Genomic DNA, 27,083 nt, shown 5'->3' on the forward strand with positions numbered 1-27,083 from the left:
AGTCCTAAGAGTGAGGCATCAATATCAGTGGGAGCTGAGGGGCAGCTGGAACAGGGTGTAAGAGCTTGAGTAGGTGAAGAGGGAATCCAGCCAGCAGGGAGCAGCTTGAAGGGTGAGTAGAGTGGTCATACCGTGCAAGGAGCTAGCTCATGACACAGACCGTCAGAGCCCAAACAGGGTGAGAGTCGGGGAGTCCCACAGTGGGGTGGAGAGGACGTTCAGATTGGAGGGGGGTTCAGCATAAGGTATCAGTGCCTGAGGAGAAAGAGGAAGTCATTCTATGGGATGGGGGGCAGGCAGAGATTGGAAGCATGGTTACCACTGGGGTATGGATCAAATAAGACAATTTACAAATGACAGTAGGGTGCAGATTTCTCACTGCTGGAGAAGGGAGTTGCCGATATGCAAAAGGAAAAACTAGAATGAACCCTTTGTTGTTGGATTGAAATTGAAGGTATTGATGTTAGCAGTTCTCAGTAACTGGATAGATTTACACATATGGCTTTCCAGGTGGTGCTAGTGGTAAAGAACCCGCCTGTCAATGCAGGAGATATAAGAGATGCAGGTTTGATCCCTGGGTTGGGAAGATCCCCTGGAGGGGGGCCTGGCAACCTACTCCAGTATTCTTGCCTGGAGAGTCCCGTGGACAGAGGAACCTGGCAGGCTACAGTCCATGGGGTTGTAAACATCCATGGTCTCACATAGACACAAAATTAAACAAGTAGAAAAAATTTTTTTCCTGTGATGAGAATTCTCCATTTACTCTCTTAACTTTCATATATGATACATATAAAGCAGTGTTAATTATATTTATCATATTATACATTATAGCCTTAGTATTTATTATCTCTGAAAGTTGAGATAATTTATCTTTTAATCATATCTTTTGAATACCTTCAGGTAACCCCTCCATCCATCCCCTACCTTGGGTAATCATAAAAATCTGATCTCTTTTCCAGGAGTTGGTTAGTTTGCTTTTGAAGTGTATGCTTAGTCCAGTTGGACACTTTTCGACCCCATGACTATAGCCTGCCAGACTCCTTTGTCCATGGGGATTCTCCAGGCGAGAATACTGGAGTGGGTTGCCATGCCCTCCTCCAGGGGATCTTCCCAACCCAGGGATAAAATCCAGGTCTCCCACATTGCGGGCAGATTCTTTACTGTCTGAGCTACCAGGGAAGCCCATGAATACTGGAGTGGGTAGCCTATCCCTGCTCTAGGGAATCTTCCTGACGCAGATATGGAACCAGGGTCTCCTGCATTGCAGGCAGATTCTTTACCAGCTGAACTACTGGGGGAAGCTCGTGTTTTTAAAGTATAACTTACTTACAACACTATGAGAGTTCCTGGTTCACAACATAGTGATTTTATATTCTGTACATTACAAAATGGCCACTACAATAAGTCCAGTATGATGTCACCATATGAAGATATTATAGGATTATTGACTATATTCCCCACGCTGTGCACTTCCTACCTGTGACATTGATTTACTAGCTGGTAGCTTGTACTTCTTCATCACCCTTACGTATTATTCTCCTCTCCAGTATTTCCTTCCCTCTGGCAACGACGACCTGTTTGTCCTCTTTATCAGTGACCTTGTTTCTGTTTCCTTATGTGGGTTCATTTGTCCTGTTTTCTAGATTCTCGGTCTAAACTAAATCATACATTATTTGTTTCTCTTTGACTGACTTCTCTTAGCATAATACCCTCTGGGTACACCCATGTTGTTGCAAAATGCAAGGTTTCATTTCTTTGCAGCTAATATTCCATTATATGTCTATACAGCACATATTCTTTATCCATTCATTCAATAATCAGCACTTGGGTGTGTGCGCGCTCAGTCGCGCCCCACTTTGTGACCCCATAGACTGTGGCCGGCCAGGATCCTCCATGGGATTTCCCAGGCAAGAATACAAGAGCGGGTTGCCATTTTCTACTCAGGGGTTCTTCCCTACCCAGGGATTGAATCTGTGTCTCTTGAATCTCCTACATTGGCAGGCACATTCTTTACCACTGCACAGTTGCTTCCGTATTTTAGCTATTGTAAAAAATGCAGTTATAAAGGTAGCTCAGCTGGTAAAGAATCCGCCTGCAATTCAGGATACCCCGTTTTATCCCTGGGTCGGGAAGATCCCCTGGAGAAGGGCGTGGTGACCCACTCCTGAATTCTTGCCTGGAGAACCCCCATGGAGAGAGGAGCCTGCCGGGCCAAAGTTCACGGGGTCACAAAGAATCGGACATGAGTGAGCCAGGAAGCGCAGCACGCAAACATAGGGAGCATGTATCTTTTCTAATTAGCGTTTTTACTAATTAGAGAAGGGAGGGGCCAGGGCTAGTACCAGTCCACCGACGGACACACTTGGGGGGTGGGGGTCGCTGGCTGTGGTGCCCTGGGGTAGTGGGGGCTAGTGCCAGGCCTCTGGTGGGCGGGGCTGGTCCTGACCTTGCTGTGACGCCCCCGGGAGTTCAGGGGGTCCTGCAGCAGCCGGCCTGCTCATGGGTGGGGCTGCGTCCCTTCCCAGCTGGCTGCTCAGCCCCAGGCCATCAGATCCAGTGCAAACTGGCTGGTGGGTGGGGCCCGGACCGGCACTAATAAGCTGGAGGCAGCATTCTGAACCGGTGTTTACCACCTCCAGCGTCCTCGTGGCGGGACGAGCTCCCACAAGTGGCTGCTGACAGTGCTTGTGTCCCCGGGGTGAGTCCCAGCTGCCTCCTGCCTCTCCAGGAGGCTCTCCCGAGATCAGCAAGTGGGTCTGGCCCAGGCTGCTTTCCCATTACCGTCTGTGCCCTGGGTCCCCGAGAGTGCGAGATTGTGTTTGCGCCCTTGGAGTGGAGCCTGTGACCCACGGCCTTCCGGCCTTCCTGAAAGTAAGCCCCGCTGGCCTTCAAGACACGTTTCCCGGGGGCTCCTCTTCCCGTGCGTGGCCCCTGGCTGACGAGCCCGGTGTGGGGCTTGGCTCCTCAGCCTCGGGGAGAGCCCCTGCAGTGGTGACTGCCTTCTCATGGGCCAGTGGCTGGGGCGGGGCCCGGGACAGCTGGTGCTGGTAGTTCTGCGGGGACACGTTAGGCTGGGCCTGGGGGACGGAGCGTGGGTGGGGGGCCCTGAGAACTGGAGCCCAACAGCCCCGGCGGCGAGGAGAACGCGTTGCTGCAGAACCGGGAAACAGCCAGAAGGCGCACGCGCGCTCGCCCCCGCCGGCCTCCTGTCGCCCGCCGGCGCCCCCTGTCGGCAGAGTCAAACTGGTCTGCGGAACCGGGTGCTAACGTCTCGCCGCGGGGGCGAGACGGTGGGTTTGGAGCTGAGACGCAACCGCTTAGTCGCCCGCTCAGGTCAGTCTGACTGTTCTGATGTTCGCACCCGGGGAAACAGGCTGAAGGCCCCAGTGCCGGGAGAGGCGGGCGTGTGTGCTCAGCCGTGGCCTAGACTCTTCAGTCTAAACTCTGAGACTGAACTCTTCAGTCCCGTCTTCGGACTCCCTGCGACCCCGTGGACTGGCGGCCGCCAGGCTCCCTCTGTCCCCGGGACTCTGCAAGAACCCTGGGGTGGGTAGCCATTCCCTTCCCGACCCAGGGATCGAACTCGCGGCTCTTCCGCGTCTCCTGCGTTGGGAACGCGGGTTCTTTACCACCTGTGCCACCGACAGCAGAAGTCAGTGCGTGGTTTGTTTTTTTTTTAAGGCCCACCGGCGTCCCGGGCCGCACCCGGACTGGACCTAACATCTGCCGGTTCTGAGGCAAGCCTCGGCCTTGCTTGCCTAACCACTCCAGGCGCGGCCGACGCGGTGGCTGCCCTGTCTGTCAGGGAAGCACCCCTCCCCAGAAGTCAGAATTTAAGACCAGCTCATTTACTGCCAAACCCTGTTTACTTCGGTATTTGTGTTTTGACTGTCCGCTTGAAAGTGAAAGTCGCTCAGTCGTGTCCGACTCTGCGACCCCAGTCCATGGAACTCTCCAGGCCAGAATCCTGGAGTGGGTAGCCTTTCCTTTCTCCAGGGCATCTTCCCCATACCAGGGTTTGAACCCAGGTCTCGCGCACTGCGGGCGGATCCTTTACCAGCTAAGGTATCAGGGAAGTCCCCGACTATCAGCTTGGAACATGGTTAATATGCTGAGAAGCCACAGGTGAAACCTTTTAATCCGTGCCGTCCTCCAAGGGGACTTCCCTAACCAGGTATCAAACCTGTGCCTCTTACGTCTCCTGCATTGGCATGGGAGTTCTTGACCACTAGTGCAACCTGGGAAACCCTAATCCACAACCTTACCATAAACCAGACAGCGTGGCTCAGACGGTCAAGAACCCACCTGCAATGCGGGAGACCTGGGTTGGGAAGATCCCTTGGAGGGCATGGCAACCCACTCCAATATTCTTGCCTGGAGAACCCCCATGGAGAGAGGACCCTGGGGGGGGGGCTGCAATCATGGGGTCACAGAGAGGACAAGATTGAGCTACTAAGCCAGCTAACCAGCCAGGCAACTCTTCTAAGTAACAAGCAGTGCTTCAGGTTAATATGTTGTTCAAAACAAGGGGGAACTTTCTAAAAATAATTTCTTAAAGCTAAATTTGGACTTACATTGAAAAGAAACTTCAGGCGAATGCATTTAAATAGGTTGTTACTTCTTCTTTGTAAACATTATTTAGTCAGATCTTTATGGAATTCCAAAAGTTCTAAAAAAAAAATAGTTTCTTGCTGTCAGATCACTTTTTGTCATGGTTTATAATTGCATTTTGCAATATAGATGGTACAGAGTACAGCTTAAGAATATTTCATTGATACAAGTAAACTTTATTGATACAAATGAATGTGCTTATCCAAGAATATGGTTACATTTCTAACGAAAGCTTGCTTTAGCTGAAACGCTGATTTCCCGTAGGTTGCATAAACCATGGGAAGGATTGAAAAGGATTTTAAATCATAAAAAGGATTTAAGTGAATCCCAAGTTAATTCAACATAAATTTTAATTGCAGATGTCAAATGTGTGGAATGTATCAGTATTGAATTTATTGATGCATTTTGAATGTCCTGACTGATTTTTTTCTTTTAAAAGCAATTAGTGACTTTTTTTGGCTTGTTTTTATGCATGTTTCCATTTCAAAGCGGAAACTCCCCTCCTCTGAGGCAAATAGTAAAGTGAAAGTACTGCATTGCCCTTAGGGGGTTTCTCTAGGGCTTCTTAGAAGTATTTTATGGATTGCATAGCTGTTGATTAAGTATAGCCAATGCTTGATTATAGCTCCGGGTTCGGGGGTGGGGAAACTTGGACAAAGAGTAGGCTCAGGATTGCTCTTGTCCCTAACCCCCACTCCAATTAGAATAGCTAGAGTTTTATTGGCTCAATATATTGGGGTTTACTCTGAGAAGAATCTAAAAAACAATGTGTGAAAACTGATGGGACTCTACAACCTGCAAAACCCTTTGCAGGTGTGACATCACGTTGACACTCTATAAATCATCTTATGTTGCAGCCTCTGGAAGTTCCATACGCCCCCTCTTTATAGTCTTCTTCCTTTCCTTTCCTCCTTGCCTTTGGCTGTAGAAGAGGTCAAACAGATTACTTTCGAGGAACACAAATTCTAGAGCCAGCGTGCACGTTGACTGATCTGTGGTCACCAGGAAACGTCCCCTCCACATGCACTTTCTTGAAGCAGTAAGTAGGGTTATCATTTTTTATTAATCTATTTTAATTCTGGGTTGAGGTTTTGCGCCATCTGCTGGACATATTTTGCCACACTACAAGAGAACATTTATTCTCAGAAGTGTTTTTTGAAATATTAATACTTTAAAAAAAATTGTAAAAGGCATGTTTATTACAGGAAATGGATAAGTGTAGGAAATAATATAGCGTAAGACAAAGATCCAGAGATAACTACTACTAATATCTAGCAGTTTTTTTGTTTTTTTTTTTAATACACATGAGAATATGTCCCTGGAGTAGGAAATGGCAACCCACTCCAGCTCTAGTATTCTTACAGGTAAAACTCCATGGACAGAGGAGTTTTGATGGGCTACAGTCCATGGGGTTGCAAAGAGCTGGACACGACTAAGCACACACAGCCTACGAATATGTCATCATTAGGTTTGATTTGTGTTTTCTGAGGTTTTGTTTTGTTTTTATTGAAGTAGAGTTGATTTACAGTGCTGCGTTAGTTCCAGGTGTACAGCATATACATATACACACACATATATGTTGTTTTGCAGATTCCTTTCCATTCTAGGTTACCACAGGCTTCTGAAATAGTTCTCTGTGTTATACAGTAGGTGGTAGTTATTTATCTATTTTCTGTACAATAGTATATATCTGTTAATCCTGAATTCCCAATGATCCTTCCCACTTCCCCTTTGGTAACCATAAGTTGTATTTCTACGTCTGTGAGTCTGTTTCTGTTCTAAATTAAAAAAAATTTAAGTTTGAGACCCGCACTCTGCTCATTTGGGTGGCAGCTGTTGTAAAAGGAGAGGGCACTTTGCAGAGATGAGGTTCATGGGGTGGGAGTGCTCTTGGGTTCTATTGCGTGTTTGCGAGTTATGCGAGACAGGGATCTTATTACCTTGGAACTTACCTGGGCAGCGTGGGAGGGGGTATGGGTGGGGGTGTGGGTTAGACCCTGGGGAAAGTGTCTTTTATTGCTTGGATTCCCAGGAAACAGCTCCCTGAGTTGCTAGTCCAGTGCGGCACTGCTCCTTTATGGCAGTGACCATGTGCTGAGCCCCAGTGTGCTCACGGCCATGACATACGCTGCAGAACTGAAGAAGTCTTACTCTCCCCTTGCTTCCAACAGTTCTTGTATTATGTCGATATTATGTTATTTATTTACATAAAGCTCCATTATCATCACAGCTATATTGGGACTATATATCTTTTATAAATACAAAAAATGATGCTCTCTTGTCCTTCCTAATTGTTTTCATCTTAAAGTTTGAAATTAAGATTGCCAACTGTATGTTTGTTTGAATGTTTCCCTATATTTTTTGTTTATTCTTTGGTTTTTAGCCTTTTTGATATATAATTTAGAATATATAATTATGCTAGCAGATACAAGAGGGTTTTTTTATTATTAAATTTGTCAGTATGTTAAAAAAGAAAATAAATGAAGAAATCTGTTGCTTTGAGATAAGTCCAGTACCAGAGACCAGTATATAGACAACTAACTCTGACACAGGGCTTCCTTGGCAGCTCAGTGATCGAGAATCTGCCTGCCAGTGTAGCAGACCCAGGTTTGATCCCTGGATCTGGAAGATCCCCTAAGGAAATGGCCACCCACTCCAGTATTCTTGCCTGGAGAATCCCATGGACAGAGAAACCTGGCAAGTTATAGTCCATGGGGTCACAAAGAGTCGAACTCACTTTAGCAACTAAACAACTACAACACAAGCTTGGAAACAGAGAAGCAGGGTGCTGGCTCTTAATTGCGCAGCAGGACTGAGGAAAGGATAGTGACATTCAGTGCCAGGTTAACGGAAGGATGCAGTGACTGTGAGGCTGGGAGAGCAGACTTAGGTCATGTATCAAAGGGTGAGGATCACAAAACTCCACCGCCGTGGCGGAAGGAAGGTGACACGGTGTAAGGCGATTTTAGGAGGATGACCCTGGTAGTCATGTGTGGAGATAGCAGGATTGAAGGCAGACAAACTAGGCTAGGGCCCCAAGCTGGCCTGTTAACTGTGTGGAGTATGAAACAGAGATGAAAATGCCTTATTCAATGAACTTAGGAATCAGAGTAAAGTAGAAAATCACATCCCATGACTAATTACTGCTAAATAAAGTAAAATGTGGACCCAATTGTGAGAGAAATCTGAGAGCAGATATATGTTCTGTGGATCTGGCTTCCCCAGTGGCTCAGGGGTAGAGAATCTGCCTTGCAGTGCAGGAGACCTGGGTTCGATCCCTGGGTCAGCAAGATCCCCTGGAGAAGGAAATGGCAACCCACTCCAGTATTCTTGCCTGGAGAACTCCATGGCCAGAGGAGCCTGGTGGGCTACAGTCCATGGGGGCACGAAGAGTCAGACATGACGGAAGCGACTGAGCACGCAGCACCGATGGATCCTTAACAATATGCGGAGCCTTCCAATACGAAGTAGCAGACCCTAGGGGAAGCTGGAAACCCTTCCCTTAGAATTGAAAGCCTTCAATAGTCTTCCAGTACATCCTTGGCACCTGAGCCACCAGGAAAATGGGGCAGAGTGTGGAGACGCGCGGAAGCAATGCTTGCTGTTGGAGTGGTAGGCTGGGGGAGGCAGGGTGGCAGTCAGCCATGCAGTTCCTAGTCTTGATCAGTAAAAGGACCAGGGACATTCCAAGTCAGGGGAATTGCAAGCCAGGAGCACATGCGAAGCCAGAAAGAATGGCCTCCATGCTATGACCAGAGATAATCAGAAATGATTAGAATGGGACCTCTGCAAAGGCAGTGGGGGGAAAAAAGCAAATTAACCGGTGAAGAATACACAGCAGAACACATACACCATAAAGAAGAAGAAAACATGAACAAATTTCTCCATGGAATAAAAAAAAAGTTTGGAAGCATTCCTCTTTGAAATGAGAGGTCACATCAGAGATAGGACTCTTTTAAAGAGATGAATCATGTCGTCTTTGTGTTTTCACCTTTCGCAGGGTGCCTCACCAGTATTTAATCAATGCTTGCTATGTGAGTGATTCAAAGAGCAGTCATAATAGATCCCAGTGAGCACCTCCAGTGATCAAGCCACTGGTCCTAGTTCAGGTTATCAGCTTCATTCACTTCTGAGCCTTCCTGTTGATTCCCACTAGGAAGTCTTTCCTTTCAAAAGTACGGCTCATAAGAGTTTCACAACGGAACAGTACCTTAGTCAAACGATGACCTTCAGTAATGGTACCAGACAGTAAGGATTCATCTCATTGGGATCCTTCCAGTAGAGGCTTAGATAAACCCACTGAAAGCCTGTTCAGTAGCTGCTGAGAAAGATTCTAATGCATTTAGGAAGTTAAACTAGAGAGTTTCCTACTGCAGCCCCTTCCTCGATGCTCCTGACTCTCAAAATCAGTGACTGTTTAATTACTTTATAAGCCACATCCTGTATCACATTGGGTTTATTAAAATTATTTGGCTGCAAGTAACAAATGTTGTTATATACCCTTCTTACATGAAGGTAGTATACTTTCTTACATGAAGGGTAAATACTTAGCTGTGCTAATTTTTTTTTCAGTTAATAGAATATTCTGGAAATTACATCATAAAGCTCTTCCTCATTCTTTTTCACAGCTGCATAGTAGTCTACGTTTACAATACATGTGGCTACATCATACTTTGTTCAACTACTCCTGTACGTATGGGCGTTCCAGTATTTCCCAGTTTAAGAAATACTACAATAAATAAGTTTGTGAGTGGTGTTATTTTTAAAGTAACAGTTGGAACTCTCGAACAGTGTGGGGATTGAAGTGCTGACCTTCTACAGTGGCAAAATTCTGATCATAGCTTGTAGCCAGACTTGCATATCCAGAATTCCTCTGTGTCCAAGGTTTCTCAGAATCCATGGACTCAACCTCCAGCAGATTTAGCTGTCCGTGAATCGTGTGTGCCTGTGTTCTAAGTCGCTCCAGTCATGTCTGACGCTTCGTGACCCTATAAGCTGAAGCCCAGCAGACTCCTTTGTCCATGGGGATTCTCCAGGCAAGAATACTGGAGTGGGTTGCCGTGCCCTCCTCTAGGGGATCTTTCCAGCCTAGGGATCGAACCCTCATTTCTTACATCTGCTGGATTGGCAGGCAGGTTCTTTACCACTAGCATCACCTGGAAAGTCTGTGGATCATGAATATAACTTATGAATATAAAGGATTTTACACTCCAGGAATTAACAGGTAACTGAGAAATGTTTTACTGTGTGAATTCTTAATTTTAAAAAAGCAGCCAATTGTGAATTACCTCCACTTAAGCTCTAAAAAACCAGAGAACATCTGAAGAGAGAAAATTATTTTCTTAGTCAAAGTCATGTCAAAGTGCAATATATTCAGGACTAGGAACTTTAGCAAGGTATAATTAACTTTACAAAATACTATCTTCCATCTTTTAAAATCACATTGTTATCTGTTTAAAAAATGATGTAAAGTTCCTCTGAAACTTTGCTAGCTACATGATTAGTTTGCACTGCTTTAGATTTTTTTTTTAACCAGGTCTCCCTTTTTTTTTTTTAATTGAGACGTGGTTAATTTACAATGCTGTGTTAATTCAAGTGCACAGTGGTTCAGTTATGCACATATATATTCTTTTTCAGATTTTTTTCATTAGAAGCTATTGTAAGAGATATAGTTCCCTCTGCTATTAAAAATATCATTAGATTTTGCTTGAGAAACTTGAAAATTATACAGGAAAATAATTTTGTGTAATTTATATCTTTTTTAAATTGAAGAAATAAGAGGAAGCAATAACTTTTGAACTTGTGGCACACATTTCTTAGCACTTAAATTTTTAAAAAAGATTCTCAGTTGGGACTTTTCTTGGTTGACCGTAATCCATATCCTTTAGAGGATTTTCCTTCAGTTTTAGAGGATAATCCCTTGTATTTGCCCCTTGATGTATGTTCTTTCTGTAGCATCTTGTGTGGTCAGATCAGTGAAGAGTACATTCTCCTGTTATGCATTTAAGAACAAAGCCAAACCTTGACCAAAGATGTATTTTTGTAAGGTGTGATTGCCTGTGAAAAAATCTGGTAGGATTTTTACCTGATATGAGGATTGTTAGTCCTTAACTGGCAAGATGGAATTGGCAGTTCTTTCATGACAAGATGACGTATTTTTGATGGGCAAAATTTACTATGTAATCTCAAAAATACAGCCTTTGCCTTATGGTTATAAAATTCAGGTCAAAAATACCTAATTCTGGTACCACCTTAAGGTTTTACATCACTGCCAAAGGGTTTGTAAGCTCTTATAACTAAGATTTTGTTTCCCTTTTCCTTGTTTTTGTGGCAAAAATTATTAGGAGTGAAAGGATGGTTTTTACCATGTAATTCAGAAATGAATGAGGCAGGCGTTAATCTCTCTGGAAAGTGGTTTTAATGACTCACATCACAACATCTGAGTCCTGGTGACCGAGGTGAATGATTAGAGGACTGTAATTTAGAGATTAATGTATGACTTAGGCACAGCTTATAAACATGGTTTAGTTTCTCATTGAGAAGTAGGCATTCACAATACAGTTTTTTACTAAATGGTTTGTAGCTTAAATGTATATATATACATTTATATGCAATACTTACTGTGTAATCTCAAGAATATAGTAGTTACTTAATGGATATAAAGTCCAGGTCAAATATACTTAGTTCTGACACCACCTTCAGGTCTTGTATCCCTGCAAGATACAAGATGGGTTGGAAGCTCCTGTAACTGACAGTTTTGTTTCCCTTCTTCGTTCTTTGCAAGATTACTCTGTGTGTGTTGTGTGATAGTCACTCAGCCACAGTCTGACTCCACAGTCCAAGGACTGTAGCCCACCAGGCTCCTCTGTCCATGGAGTTCTCCAGGCTAGAATACTGGTGTGGGTAGCCATTTCCTTCAATAGGGGATCTTCTCCACCCAGGAATGGAACCTGGGTCTCCTGCATTGCAGGCAGATTCTTTGACCATCTGAGCCATCAGGGAAGCCTTTACTACATATATGTGTCTATAATATATATATTGGGCTGTTTACACTGAAGTATAAAAATAGCTAGGAAACAATTTACTGTTAACATTAGTTAAATATCTGAAGTCGAGATATAACATTGAGCAGTAAATTGTGGATTCTAGATTCATTGCTTATTGCAGATTGAAGATAGGTGAGCAAATGAAATGGTCATTGCCTGATTTTACATGATTTTAGATAGACTCGTGGTGGAAGAGTTAGGTAACAATTACACCCACCCTCCAGCCCCTCCGGTTTTCCACCTCTCCTCTCAGCCACTCTGACAAAGCGTTAAATTGTAGGAACACCTTAGGGGCCTTGTGACTTTTCCCCCAGAGGGTTCTGCAGTTTCTCAGCAAAACAAAGGAAACCAGGAAGTACAGTTTCTCTTTGTCCGCTATTCTTCTCTTCTTTATCATCCGAACGTAAAGGTATGTGTGCTTTCTCTTTCCCACTGCTTTGGCTTGGCAAGGCAACTCTCATTGCGAAGTAGGCACTCACAACATTGTGAAAATCATCACTGGAAAGACCCTCCTTTTCAAGTGATGCTCCTGAGTCCCTCTGAGGCTGGCGGAGGAGAGGTGAAAGCAAGCCACAGGATGTCGATTCTGAATAGATATCACCACAGTCCATGTGTAGGAAGAGTAGAAGAAAATCGCGGTGCTTCTGTTGCAGAGCACCGTAAAACAAAACCGAAAACTAAGGAATGAGCGTACAAGGGCCTTAGGAAAAAGGACCTCCATACTTGATATTTGGGATGAGGGGTTCTGAAGTATGTTTACCAGGACACATTTGAAGGCATACTTAGCAGCATCAGGCTGAAATGGCCCAGGCTGCTGGTCTCATAGACCAGTTTTCTTCTTTCTTTGCTTTCCATTGATGGGGCAGAGTCATCAGGCAGACATCTTTTTTTTTTTTTATCCTTAAAATTGCAAGGAGGAGTATAAATGTGTAACTCAAGAAATCTAGATAATGAGTGAGGTGTGAACCCTTTAGGGGCTTTGGTTTCATTCAGAATGACGACAGAATGCAGCCTTCCTGGCAGTAACAAAAAATAGAATAAAAGAAACAGTATGGTCGCACAGCTTATCATATTCTCTTCTGAGTGCATTTCACATTACTTTATGATAGCTGTTTTCACTTTATTTTATACTGGGCCATTTTGCATGTGTATGTGTGGCAAATCCAACAATAAAAATGTTCCTAGGAATCATTATACACTGCAAATAAAGTTGTTTCTAAAGCATTAACGTTGTTTTAAAAACACTCTGAAAGACTTGGATCAAGATAACTTTTAATTCAAAGGGCGATGGAGATTTTGTTGGAGATATTGAGCCATTTTGTGGCTCTGAATACAACTGAGTCAGCCTGGAGGGAGCAGCAAGGGAGTGGCCTAAATTGATCACCAGCACCAAAGTTGCTCCTTTTTCCAAATAGGTCCCTGGTGGAATTTGGCTCTCCTGTCAATTATCTCAGTGATCTGTCATTTTCACCAAGAATGGGAATTGAGGCTAGAGACAGAATGCGATTAAGATAGCTTGACTCTCTTCTTCAAGGGCATTGAATGGAAACGTGTGTGTGTTTTCCTTCTAAATGTTTCCTGAGGAGTGTCTGACTGAGAGCATCTCTGAATAAACCCCTTTATCTGCTACTGAGTAAAAGTGGAGACCAACTTTTGAGCTAGAGCTTAAACTGAAGACTTTTCTTTCCTCCCTTGAAAATGTGAAAATATCCTTAGGGATAAAAGTAGAAAAAGCACTTTACCTTGTGCAAGATACCATCAGCTGACTTCAACCATACCGTGTTGGAGGCAACCCGAAGAGAGAGTTAAGTGCTTACGGTGTGAGTCATTTCACTGCATTTCCCTCGATGACGGGCGCCTGAGAGTGAGCAGAAATGCGGGGCTCAGGGCCCAGCGCTGTTTCTGGGGTGACCTAGTTCTGGAGGCCTCCACAGAGTGAGAAACTTGCCAGGGTGTATGGATCTGGAGTTAAAGGTAAACACAATTCCATCATGCTGGCTCCTGTGTACGCCGAGTAGTGCCAGTGTGTGTGCTCAGTCGTGGCTGACTCTTGGCGACCCCACTGCAGCCTGCCAGGCTCCTTTGTCCGTGGGATTCTCCAGGCAAGAGCACTGGAGGAGGTTGCCACTTCCTCCTCCAGGGACCTTCCCAACCCAGGGGTCAAAGCCCTCTTGCTGTGCGTTGGCAGGCAGATTCTTTACCACTGGTGCCACCTGGACGTACGAGTCAGCTGTTAATACCTCAGCTGATTCCTGACCTGAGAAGCTGGAGGAAAGCCTGTCTATCCAGGGCTCTTCCCAGGCAGCATTTTCTGAAAGGATGTTTAAGAGTAATCTTACCTGTCTGTAACTTTCTTCTTTTCAGCTGACTTCTGAATCTAATCCTGAGGTCAGTTACGGCTCATGTGCCTGAGATGGGACCCCTTTCCCAGCACATCTTGGAGGTGTGTGCTGGGACAGAGAGGTGGAAGGAGGCGGACTTGAGTTGATCTAAATGCATCTTCCCCGGTTCCTAGTCCAGCTTTCATTGAAAAGGCTCCGTGTGGCTCAGGTTGATTATATCCCACCACTAAACGATACCCTGTGGTCATCATAAAAACAAAGCTTGAAGCAGTGTAACTTCCTGAAAAGGGCTTAGTTTAGGGAGTCAGACAAATCTGGATTTTAAATCCATGTGGCCTACATGATCTTCCTGGGCCTTAGTTTCCTCATCTGTAAAACAGGGATAGCAGTATCTAGTTCAGAGTGCAGTAGTGGAATTAAATAATATATGTAGAATGGTGGTTAACAAAGTGCTTAGCACATAGTAGGAGCCTAATAATTAGCATTATTAGCATGATGTTTATGAAATATTTATTGAGTACTAGCTATGTACTGGAGAAGGCAATGGCACCCCACTCCAGTACTCTTGCCTGGAAAATCTCATGGATGGAGGAGCCTAGTAGGCTGCGCCATGGGGTTGCTAAGAGTCGGACATGACTGAGCAGCTTCACTTTCATGCATTGGAGAAGGAAATGGCAACCCACTCCAGTGTTCTTGCCTGGAGAATCCCAGGGACGGGGGAGCCTGGTGGGCTGCCGTCTCTGGGGTCGCACAGAGTCGGACACAATTGAAGCGACTTAGCAGCAGCAGCTGTGTACTGGGCTTACCAGGTGGCTAAGTGGTAAAGAATCTGCCTTTCATTAAAGATTCAGAAGATGCAAGTTCAATCCCTGAGTCGGGAATATACCCTGAAAAAGAAAACAGCAACCCTCTCCAGTATTCTTAATCTTATTTGTGTCGTGGATGCCTTTGGCCAGCTCTTGTATCTATGGACCATTTCTCAGAATTTTTTTTTTTTTCCAGAATGATGTTTTTAATCATACCAAAAAAAATTTATAAGGTTACAAAGAAAACCAATTATATTGAAATACACTTCCCAAAATGTTAAAAAACAATTTATGTGGGTGATACATGTTTCACTGGGGCTTCCCAGGTGGTGCTAGTGGTAAAGAACCCTCCTGGCAATGCAGGAGACACAGGAGACATGGGTTTGATCTCTGGTTTGGGAAGATCCCCAGGAGGAGGGCATGGCAACCCACTCCAGGATTCTTGCCTGGAGAATCCTATGGACAGAGGAACCTGGTGGGCTACAGTCCGTAGGGTTGCAAAGAACTGGACAAGACTCAGGTGACTTACTATGCGTATGTTTCGTTATTAATGTGTCAAATGAGATCTACCATCATTTTGAAGAGATGATGAGTCTCACTAACATTTTGACATATTCTCAACTATAATGAGTTATAAAAAACTTCTGTCAAAAATGTGACTAACACTATTGTGGTTTGTTGGTTGCCTTATAATAAAAGGAAATATCAGAATTTCAGTTAAAGGTGAGTAAAAATAGATATTCTTTATTCATCCCAAGTTCAAGGGCCCCTTGCTTTCCTTCTCTGGTTAGGAACCCCTGCGTGGGAAATGCCAAGCAGAGGAATAAATGGAGTTCTGAACCATTTTATTACTTTTCCTGGGACAGGTATTTTGGACTCCCAACTAAAATCCAATTACAGTTTTAGGACCTGGTGGAATTCTACTAAAAATTCCTTTTGCTTTATTCAGAGTAAGAAGGAGTAAGTTTTACCCTAATCTAATCTATTTGTGGAGACCTGCATTTCTGTTGGAGAAGACTCTTGAGAGTCTCTTGGACTGCAAGGAGATCCAACCAGTCCATTTTAAAGGAGATCAGTCCTGGGTGTTCATTGGAAGGACTGATGCTGAAGCTGAAACTCCCAATACTTTGGCCAGCTCATGCGAAAAGTTGACTCATTGAAAAGACCCTGATGCTGGGAGGGATTGTGGGCAGGAGGAGAAGGGGACGACAGAGGATGAAATGGCTGGATGGCATCACCAACTCGATGGACATGAGTTTGAGTAAACTCCAGGAGTTGGTGATGGACAGGGAGGCCTGGAGTGCTGCAATTCATGGGGTTGCAAAGAGTCGGACACGACTGAGCGACTGAATTGAACTAAACATTTCATGAAGGACTTAAAGGTATGTTGGGTTGAGGATTTGCATAAAATACTCATTTCTCCCAATGCAGTTAAATGGATGCTCTTTCAGAAGATGTTCTTGCTTGCAAAGGTGATCATAAAGTCATGACTATTCCCATATGGAAGAAAATTTGTTACATGAAGAAGCTAGAAGGTTTAGGACCCCTCTGGGGGCAATTTTCTTGAGGAAGCTTCTAACTGAGCCCAAGAAAGAAAGTATTCTTTGAGGATGAGAGTGATGGGGAGGCTTCTTGGAATAAAGAGATAAACCAGAGTTAAAGGGGAAGGCTGGAATTAGGTAAGCGATGGGAGGGGTGTTAACAGGACTGGGTAGCTCAGTAGCTTTGGCCCAAGGGAAGGAATGTGGGGAGGTGAGCCTAGATAGGTCACCAGAGTCCATTTCGATGAACCTTCACTGATACGGCAGGGATGTGGGATGTTATTGGCAGAGAGGAGTCACTGAAGTCTTCATAGGAATCAGATAAAGATGTTTCTGATCTAAGAATATCAACATGACCACAATGTTCTGGGTAAATTTAGGGTAGGAAGAAATTGTGGGCAGTCTTTATAGGATGAGATGGCAAAACTGAGTGAAGAAAATTATACCTATCCTAACCGCCTGTAATTTCCTAAGGATGATTCATCTGGAGAACTTATTAATTATTGCTGATCATCACGATTTTCATCCGCGAGTGGTCACCCCAGTAGGGCTGGCATCTGATAAGGAATTGATCATTTAAAAAATAGCTCCGTATGGTTTTATATCCAGATAGCTTGAGAAATGCTCCCTGGGAATGTCTGGCTGATGAGATGTGAAATTGCATGGGATAGTGTCAAAGCAAAAGCTGCAGGTGACCAAGTGAAGCAGGCAAAGTGGAGTGTATACCATGTTGTCACAGAGAAGGAGAGCCAGAACTCAGCCTGAACTCAACTCCACTGAAACAGATGTGGGAGTGAAATATTACAGGGCTTTAGGGGCGGGATCCATGGGATGTGTTGAGCACACTGAGTAATTCCAAAGCTTGCAAATCTCTGTGATTAGGCTGCCTGTGTTAACTAACTGGCGCTCACTACTCCGCCAATGAGTGAGTTAGGCTTCTACCTTCTCTCAGAGACTGGCAGATGGGTGCCTGGTCCTTCTGGAGCTGATAACATTTCAAAGGGATAGTTCATAGTCCTTGAGAAAGACCTTCTGGGCTTGTAAAACTGGCCGTAGGAGGCTGGGAAAAGATTTACATCTCAATGGAGTAGAGAAAGAATTCACAATGACACATTTTCTGAAGAAAGGATGTAAGGGAGGTCAGGGCATAGAGTCAGAAGAAGGCGGAAGTTTAGTCAGACTGAGGTGAACGTTATGCTCCTCTCGGTCGTTAACTGCTATTACTATTGCTGTCTTTCGGGTAGTGTCTACCTGACTCACTGGAAAAAACCCTGATGCTGGGAAAAAATTGAAGGCAGAAGAGGGCTCAGAGGATGAGATGGTTGGATGGCATCACTGATTCAATGGGCATGAACTTGGGCAAGCTCCGGGAGATGGTGAGGGACAGAGAAACCTGGCGTGCTGCGGCCCATGGGGTCGCCGAGAGTTGGACACGACCTGGTGGCTAAACAGCAATAGCTACCTGATACAGAATGGAAAGGAAGAGTCAATGTTAGGAATGTTAGGAAAGAAAAGTCAACGTGACTTCTAACCTACCTTGGGAACTGGAGGGAGGACACAAAAGAGTGGACACTCCACGTCTAGTGGCCCTAGGCACGGGAGGAGCAGAGGTGTTGGTGGCACTGGGATTTCTGGTTGGCAGGCAGAGCGGTGGTACGGATGGACTGGTCATAACTGAGCATAACCCTCAGGTCCCTTGTTAGAAACAGCGCCCTGCTCCCAGCATGGGTGGTTGACGAGAGAGGCGGGAGCCGCATGGTCCTTTCTGGCAGAACACTGCAGAGAAGCTCAGAGGGTGGATTTGCCATTGGCACCGTGTGTTAGGGTCACCTAAGACGCACGTGTGTGTGCACACACAGACACACACCGTGTGCCTGCAGAGACGTCTTGTACATATATTGAAGTATTTCAATAAGTAAATTACAGGCACGTAAACAGCTGAGTTGTATGGAAAACTGATTGCTTCCATTTACCCCAAGTTGTGTTAGAAATATGTCAGAAAACTTGAGTGAGAAAGCTGGGGCTTTTGGAGGCAACCCGGGCAACGATTTCAGAAGATGTGATAATGAAACCATGGGAGCAGAGATGTTCGCAAAGTTACTGAGGATGTGTGTATGATATTAACACATCTTACTGTTTTTCAAGGAAGTAAGTGTAAGTGAGGGAAGAACCCAGGTCTAAGAATTTCTAGTCCTCTTGAGCAGGAGTGGATGGCCCCAGGGTTGCCTGCTCCTGCAAGATCTGTGATGCTAAGAACTGTCAAAGGTACTTTGCTCATTGAACACCAGGCCAGAAAGACGTCAGTAAAGCATTCTGGAGAAGTCAGATGCAGGATTTAAGAGTGAGTGGTAAATAAAAATTAAGAGCCAGGAAAGCAATGGTTTTTCCAGTAAGTCTGGCTTTGAGAACAGCGTAAGACGGTAGGGAGAGAGCAGGAAAGTCACAGGGTTAAGTTACTTGGAATATGTGATGTTAATGTGTTTTTATTTTTTCCAATGACTTCTCTGTAGTGATCAGAAATGAGTGAACAATCAGGAAAAACCAATTCCACGCAAGAGAGACCTGCAGGTCAAAGTTCTGAGAAAAACTGTCAGATTGGACAGAAGCAACTGGTATGGCACATGGATACTATGATTCCGTGGTATCTGGGGAGTTCTCAACGTGTGGAGTCTCTGAGTTGCCTTGGATTTGGGTGGGAAGGTGGCCCCATCAGGATTCCACGGGCAAGATCTCTGCTCCCTCATCTACATCCTGCTCACTGCCAGGCTGCTCTCACCTCACCTGTCCCCTCTGTGCCTCTCAGTTCCCAGCGTCCTGTGCAGTAAAGTCCTACCCTTGGAGTAGAATAATTGTAGAGAATACGGTCAAGTATTTTCATTTAACAAATCCTTGTGTTTTTTCCCCATGATATACTATCCTGGCTCTAAAACTTGGCCCATGTTAACACACCTAACCCTTAACACAAGATACTATTAATCCATTCTGCAAAAGGAGAAACTGAGTCTTAGACGTAGGAATGTTCTTAAAGCACCCCAGTAAGAGTGGCAGAGCCAGGGTTTGAGCAGAGACATCTAATTCTTTGTTTTTGTTGTGCTACGGAGAATAGTAGATCATGCTGAGCTGTGTTTATTGCACACCTGTACCTAAATATGGAGAAGGCAGGGGCACCCCACCCCAGTGCTCTTGCCTGGAAAATCCCATGGATGGAGGAGCCTGGTAGGCTGCGGTCCATGAGGTCGCTAAGAGTCGGACACGACTGAGTGACTTCACTTTCACTTTCATGCATTGAAGAAGGAAATGGCAACCCACTTCAGTGTTCTTGCCTGGAGAATCCCAGGGACAGGGGAGCCTGGTGGGCTGCCATCTATGGGGTCGCACAGAGTGAGACATGACTGAAGCTACTTAGCAGCAGCAGCAGCAGCAGCATACCTAAGTATAGAATTGTTTCCGAAGGTTGTTTGTAAAAGAAAGCCATACAAACCAACCAAAATGAAATTTAAAGAAACATGCCCATATTATTTTAGAGTGACTAGACTATTTCTAAAAAAAGCCTGAGGTTCTGTTACTAATTTGTTACATTGAAAGCTTCCCCTTGGTTTAGAAATGTCCTTTCATATATGTGTTAGCCTGAGTGTTTTGGGGCAACTCAGACTACTTTCTTCTAACAACTTTAGAAAGAGCGTTGCCTTCCCTCCTGATAATGTGTGCTGCATGATCAGAACTAGTTCTCAGGATTGATTGAAGCATATTTATTACTTTCTTTTCCAGTTGTTGTTTAGTCAGTAAGTCGTGTCTCACTTTGATCCATGGACTGTAGCCGGCCAGGCTCCTCTGTCCATGGGATTCTGCAGGCAAGAATGCTGGAATAGGTATCTGTCCCCTTCTCCGGGGGATCTTCCCAACCCAAGGATCAAACCCATGTTTTCTTCATTGCAGGCAGATTCTGTTCCCGCTGAGCCACCAGGGAAACCTCAATTTCAAATTACGTGTTTGTGTTAGTCACTCAGTCATGTCCGACTCTTTGTGACTCCATGAACTGTAGCCTCCCAGGCTTCTCTGTCCATGGGATTTCCCAGGCAAGAATACTAGAGTGGGTTCCCATTTCCTTCTCCAGTTCAAATTATAAATATCCCCAAACAGGTATTTTGAAAATTTCCACTGACACGCTAGAAAGTCATTCAAGCAAGAGCTTTCTTCTTGCCACCTGGCTTTGACTGAGAGAGGATCCCTCAGGTGGCTGTATTCTACTTCGGTATCCTGGGCAGTGAGTTCGGAGACATGCCTAGAGCAGCAGTCCCCAGCCCTTTTGGGACTCAGGACTGATTTCATGGAAGACAATTTATCCGTGGACTGAGGCGGGGGGCGGGACTGGTTACAGGATGATTTGAGTGCATTACACTTATTGTGTACTTTATTTCTGTTATTAATGGCGTCAGCTTCACTTCAGATCACCGGGTATTAGGCCCCAGATGCTGAGTGCCACTCTGCTGAGCTTGGGGATGGAGGGCTCTGGGTGCTGTGCTCTCACTGTTCTGGACACTTTGCCTGGAGGAAGGGCTTTTACGTCATCCCCACCAGTTTTGTGACGCCAAGGGGTGTTTTCCCGGTTTAAATGAAATTCTTCTGTTCCCCCTTCTTTTTTATTTTTCAATTATATGTAGCTTTACACTATGTATTTGTTTATTCAGAAAGAATGACCTAATATGAAAAATTTTACATCATCTTTTGAAACTAATCAGATTAAACTGTTTATTTCTCTAGGTACAAGAACTGAACTGTCATGCTGATATGGTAAAAGTTACAGAAACTTCATCTTGATGCAATGTAAAACAGATAAAACTATCAGATTCTTACTACTAATACATTTTATTTGTTTCATAGCAACAGATAGAGCGGCAGTTAAAATGCTTGGCATTTCAAAATCCTGGACCACAGGTGGCTGACTTTAATCCTGAAACAAGGCAGCAAAAAAAGAAAGCACGAATGTCAAAGATGAATGAGTATTTTTCTGTAAACTCCAAGTAAGATCAAGATTTATTATATTTGATCTGTGGGATTATAAAATGCGTGAGTTCTCCTTGACAAAGTAATTACAGGTTGTCTCTGTTTTATGATTTAAAAATGTATTTTCCGTGTTCACTTCAGTAGCATGTGTACTAAAAATGTATTTTCTAAAGTACAATATCACCCCATATGTCTGGAAGTTAGCAATTTCAAGAAAAGCCTCTAATCCCCAATTAGGCATCAATTTTTTAAAAACATGCTTCAGAATTCCTTGCACTGGAGTAATAGATGTAGTATGAAAGATGATTAAAATTAAGACAGTTATATAGTTATGAAGGGCTTCCCAGGTGGTGCTGTTGGTAGAGAACCTGGCTGCCCATGCAGGAGTCTTAAGAGACCTGGGTTCAACCCCTGGGTCGGGAAGATCCCCTGGAGGAGGGCATGGCAACCCACTCCAGTATTCTCGCCTGGAGAATCTCACGGACAGAGGAGCCTGGTGGGCTACAGTCTTCAGGCTTGCAGAGAGCTGGGCATGACTGAAGTGACTAAGCACATACATGTCATGCAGCCTCTAGGTGGTGGTTCAGGGGCTCCAAAGAACTCTGGTCCTGTGCGTCTCGGTGCAGGAAGAATTCAGTGAGAGGCAAAGTGGTAGGTAAGAAGTGATGCATTAGAATAGGATGCTTGGAAGGGTTGTGGGCAGGCGAGAGGGTGCCAGGCCCCGAGAACTTAGTGGGCTACCGTTTTATAATGAAAGGAAAGTGAGGAGGTAAGCCACCTTCTTGCTCTTTCTTGGCTGTCCCGTCGGCTCCTCCTCCAGGCTGGGCAGGGGAGTTCTCTTGTCCCCACAGAGTCAAGCCAGGACTGTCGTGGCACTATGGAAGGCTATTTCAGGCCTCATGCAGTGAGGGCCTTCCATCTGGAAATGCCATCTTTCCATGACTCATTGTTTTCCGTGTGTCCGGAGAGCACGTCCTAGGGATCAGTAGCCTCCCGGGCTCCCTGGGCAGGGTGTGGGTCTCGGCCGCCACTGTTCATTGTTTGGGGGCATGCCTCATGCTCTTGTTACGCGGTGCTGTTGCTAAGCAAGCCTGCTCGGTTTTGTGGGGAAGCCAGCCTGCTTTCTTCAGTGATCATTAACTTACAGGGGTCTTCCATACTTCTTTCTTCATTACAGTCCTCTAGTGGGGTTGACAGTTTAATCACTTATTTTGTCCCTTTACTCCGTCCCTTTCAATTAGGAGAAATAATATACCCATAGGAATGAATTCAAGTATCAGAAGGGCACAGAAGTATCATAAATTCAATTATTGCTAGCACATCAGAGGCATAAATTAAGACCATAAAGAAAAAGGTTGATATATTTGACTGCATTGAAATTAAGAGTTAATGCCCTTTGCAAGATACCCTAAAAATAATGAGAGAGATATCACATGGTAGAAGAAGTTATTTCTGAAGGAAAAGATAACCATCCTAAGAGAAAAATGAACCAAACAGTGTATAGGTATTTATTTCATAGAAGAAAAGGCTTTCTCAGCCAGTAAAGGAGCTGCCTGCAATGCAGGAGACCCCAGTTCGATTCCTGGGTTAGACAGATCCCCTGGAGAAGGGATAAGTTACCCACTGCTGTATTCCTGGGCTTCCCTGGTGGCTCAGTTGACAAAGAATCTGCCTGCAATGCGGGAGACCTGGGTTTGATCCCTGGGTTGGGACGATCCCCTGGAGGAGGGCATGGCAACCCACTCCAGTATTCTTGCCTGGAGAATTCCCATGGCACAGGAGATTGGTGGGCTACAGCCCACAGGGTCACAAAGAGTCTGACACGACTGAGCAACTAGACACACACACACACACACATGAAAAGGCTAGTGAACACTCGGGATGCTGAAGCCTCTTTATTGGTACTGTATGGGAAGCGTTGCACTGCCCAGGTGGGTAAAGAGTTTAGTCTTCTGATATCACTGCTGATGAAGCCATGGGACATGAAAAAGTGTATAAACTAGGACAGCCACTATTTTAAAATAACTTGCATTGCTGCGTGTGTACCTTACGACCTAACACCTCCACTCCTGGGTGTATATTCTGGAAAAACCCATACGTGCACAACAGGATACATGTTCAACAAACTCATCTCTGCAATAGCAAAGAAAAGAAAGCAGTAATAGACCAAATGCCTGTCCATTATGGAAAAGATACGTAGCTGGTTTAGTTGTACAGTGGAATACATATAGACGTAGAAATATTTGAACATAGCTACATGAATCTTAAATCATGATATAGAATTCAAAAAGAAAGTTACAGAAGGGAAAACGCAGAGTGCTTGGAGATACATACACGTATGGCATCAGTCAGTCAGTCAGCTCAGTCGCTCAGCCGTGTCCGACTCTGCACCCCCGTGGACTGCAGCACGCCAGGCCTCCCTGTCCATCACCAACTCCCGGAGCTTGCTCAAACTCATGTCCATTCAGTCGGTGATGCCATCCGACCATCTCATCACCCTCTGTCGTCCCCTTCTCCTCCTGCCTTCAACCTTTGCCAGCATCAGGGTCTTTTCCAATGAGTCAGTTCTTCGCATGGCCAAAGTATTAGGAGTTTCAGCTTCAGCATCAGTCCTTCCAATGAACACTCAGGACTGATTTCCTTTAGGATGGACTGGTTGGATCTCCTTGCAGTCCAAGGGACTCTCAAGAGTCTTCTCCAACACCACAGTTCAGAAGCATCAATTCTTCTGCACTCAGCCTTCTTTATAGTCCAACTCTCACATCCATACATGACCACTGGAAAAACCATAGTTTTAATCGGATGGACCTTTGTTGGCAAAGTAATGTCTTTGCTATTTAATATACTGTCTAGGTTGATCATAACTTTTCTTCCAAGGAGCAAGTGTCTTTAATTTCATGGCTGCAGTCACCATCTGCAGTGATTTTGAAGCCCAGAAAAATAAAATCAGCCACTGTTTCCCCATCTATTTGCCATGAAGTGATGGGACCGGATGCCATGATCTTAGTTTTCTGAATGTTGCATCTGAATGATGCATATGGCATCACAAAAAGTAAAACAAGGAGATGAGATTCCTTTTGGCCAAGTGGAGGGATGCAGCCGGTGGGGCATGAAGATGTCGAAGACGCAACACTCCTTCATTAAGCTGGGCAGTGGGCACGTGTGTTTTATTGATCTACGCATGTGTGTCTTGTACAATTTTGTACCTATGATAGCTTTGACTCTTACAGTGGATAGCGGCGGTGGGCAGGCAACTAGGATCCGTCTTGACATCTGCGTTGTGGTGGGGAGTATTTGGGTGAAGGCACAGGGAGGACAGAGGCCAAGCTGGGCTCTCTGCCGGCTGCGTGACTCCCCATCCCTGTCGTTCCCATAATAGAGTCTCCATCTCCTTGGCTGCTGACACCTGCGTTTCCTGTTGGGGGTAGGCGCTTTCATCCCTCAGATGAAATGCTTCCAGTGTCAGTCCTCATTGGAAGGCTGTCCTGCTAAATTGAGATGATCAGGCAAATCTGAGTAGTGACCCTTGACCTTCTCCGCTAACAGGAAGGGGAGGTAATGCTTGGGGACCATGGGTGCAGAAGGTCAGAGTTTCACAGCCTTGTCTGACTTCAGCTGGGAATAACAGATACAGGCCCTACATAGGCACTTCTGTCATTCTCAGAGTTTCAAGCGGCTCCATATTGAAGGATTTATTTCAGAACGGTTTGGTTGTGAGAGGGCGGCAGAGTCCTGGTGGAAGACTTTTGCTTCCTGGACTTGTAGAGGCTGAAGGCATCAAGCGGATGCAAATCGCGAGGTAGGTCTCTAGGGCTCTCCACTCATATAGAATTTCCTGCCTCCACACCGGGTGAAAAATGGAGGAGACAGGGGCAGAAGCCATGGCCTCAGGAGACGGCTAGCAGAGGAGTCTTCAGTTTGCCTGTTTTTGTTCTTAGTCATGTCAGAATAGTAACTAACAGTTCTGATGCTTATCTTGAGTCATTTGAAATGTGAGTGTCTTCACTACAGTTGCTTTTTCTTTTTTTCTGCTGCTGCTAAGTCACTTCAGTCGTGTCCGACTCTGTGCGACCCCATAGACAGCAGCCCACAAGGCTCTGCCGTCCCTGGGATTCTCCAGGCAAGAACACTGGAGTGGGTTGCCATTTCCTTCTCCAATGCATGAAAGTGAAAGGTGAAAGTGAAGTCGCTCAGTCGTGTCCGACTCTTGGCGACCCCATGGACTGCAGCCCACCAGGCTCCTCCATCCATGGGATTTTCCAGGCAAGAGTACTGGAGCGGGGTGCCACTGCCTTCTATTTATTTCTGGCTGCACCGGGCCTTTGCTGCAACACATGGGCTTTCTCTGGTCACAGCGAGCGGGAGCTGCTCTCCAGCTGCGGTGCACGGGCCTCTCACGGCAGTGCCTTCTCTCATTGCGGAGCACAGGCGCTACGGTGCTCAGGCCTCGGTCGTTGTGACTGCCAGGCTTCGTTGCCCCACAGTGTGTAGGATCTTAGTTCCTAGACCAGGGATCAAACCTGGGTCCCCTGCACTGGCAGGCAGATTCCTGACTACTGGACCACCAGGGAAGTCCTTCTTCCTTTTTTGTAAAAGTTGGCCACTATTTTAAAAGTCTTTTATCTGATGTACTTATTTATTTGGGGCTATATCGGGCCTTGGTTGCTGTGTGGGCTTTTCTCTAGCTGTGGCACTTGGGCTCCGTAGCTGCGGCTCACAGCCTTGAGAGCACAGGCTCAGTGACCGTGGCGCCCCGTCTTAGTTCCATGATGGGGAATCTTCCCGCATCAGGAAAGGAACCCTGTCTCCTGCGTTGGCAGGCAGATTCTTTACCACTGAGCCACCAGGTGAAGCCCAGTTTTAGGTGTATGGAATGCTGCTTGTTAAGAAAGAAAAAAAAGAATGTAATGTAGTAGAAAAAAATCCCGTTAAGAATGGTTATATTTCTAAGTGAAGTTTTGTAGAAGGAAGCTTTCAATCAGCTGCTCCTCACAATTGGCTTCAGTTGGCTGCCATGCCCTTCCAGCGTGCTGGAAGGATGGAGCATCACTCTGAGTGACGGCCTGACTGTGAGGGTCAGGGAATGTATGGACTGAATTTCCCAGGCCATACTGCCTGAGTTGGTGATGGACAGGGAAGCCTGGCGTGCTGCGATTCACGGGGTCGCAAAGAGTCGGACACGACTGAGCGACTGAACTGAACCGAACTGAAAGTTCTGAAGTGTGGCTGTGTCTTCAGGGTTCTGCTTCTTCAGAACAAAGGGAGCTTATTTTGGCAGATGGCTAGCGGCATTCTCTTCCTCTGCAGAGTCATGAGGAAGTACGACAAACGCGGCAGGCTCATCTGCAACGACGCGGACCTGTGTGACTGCTTGGAGAAGAACTGCCTGGGCTGCTTCTACCCGTGCCCCAAGTGCAACTCCAACAAGTGCGGGCCCGAGTGCCGCTGCAACCGCCGCTGGGTCTACGACGCCATCGTCACCGAGACCGGGGAGGTCATCAGCGCGCAGCCGTTTGACATCCCCGACTAGGACGCAGCCCTGCAGGCTGATCGCTTTTCTCTTCTTTGCATTTAAGCCAGCTTCTGTCTCCTGGGTGAATTTTAGGACTGGGGGAAACAGTGTTTAAAAATGTAACGTAAGACTCCTGTTCTCCCGAAGCCACAGAGCGGTGTGGAACCGCCCCCCTTCTCCAACCTTCCTGCTCTGATGTCTCAGATTCCTCCCCTGGTAAC

At 45.5% G+C, this 27,083-nt stretch overlaps 1 protein-coding gene across 1 annotated transcript; it reads left to right on the top strand.

The window, feature by feature from the left end:
• The first annotated feature begins 16,117 nt into the window (after positions 1-16,117).
• ARL14EPL (ADP ribosylation factor like GTPase 14 effector protein like) lies at positions 16,118-26,880 on the top strand. Its single transcript, XM_052647127.1, has 4 exons — positions 16,118-16,187; positions 18,857-18,958; positions 21,228-21,367; positions 26,658-26,880. Exons 2-4 carry the CDS (start codon positions 18,866-18,868, stop codon positions 26,878-26,880), a joined length of 456 nt encoding a protein of 151 aa, XP_052503087.1. The 5' UTR covers positions 16,118-16,187; positions 18,857-18,865.
• The last annotated feature ends 203 nt before the right edge of the window (positions 26,881-27,083 follow it).

This window comes from Budorcas taxicolor, chromosome 10, assembly GCF_023091745.1.
Source record: "Budorcas taxicolor isolate Tak-1 chromosome 10, Takin1.1, whole genome shotgun sequence".
Lineage (NCBI taxonomy): Eukaryota > Metazoa > Chordata > Mammalia > Artiodactyla > Bovidae > Budorcas > Budorcas taxicolor.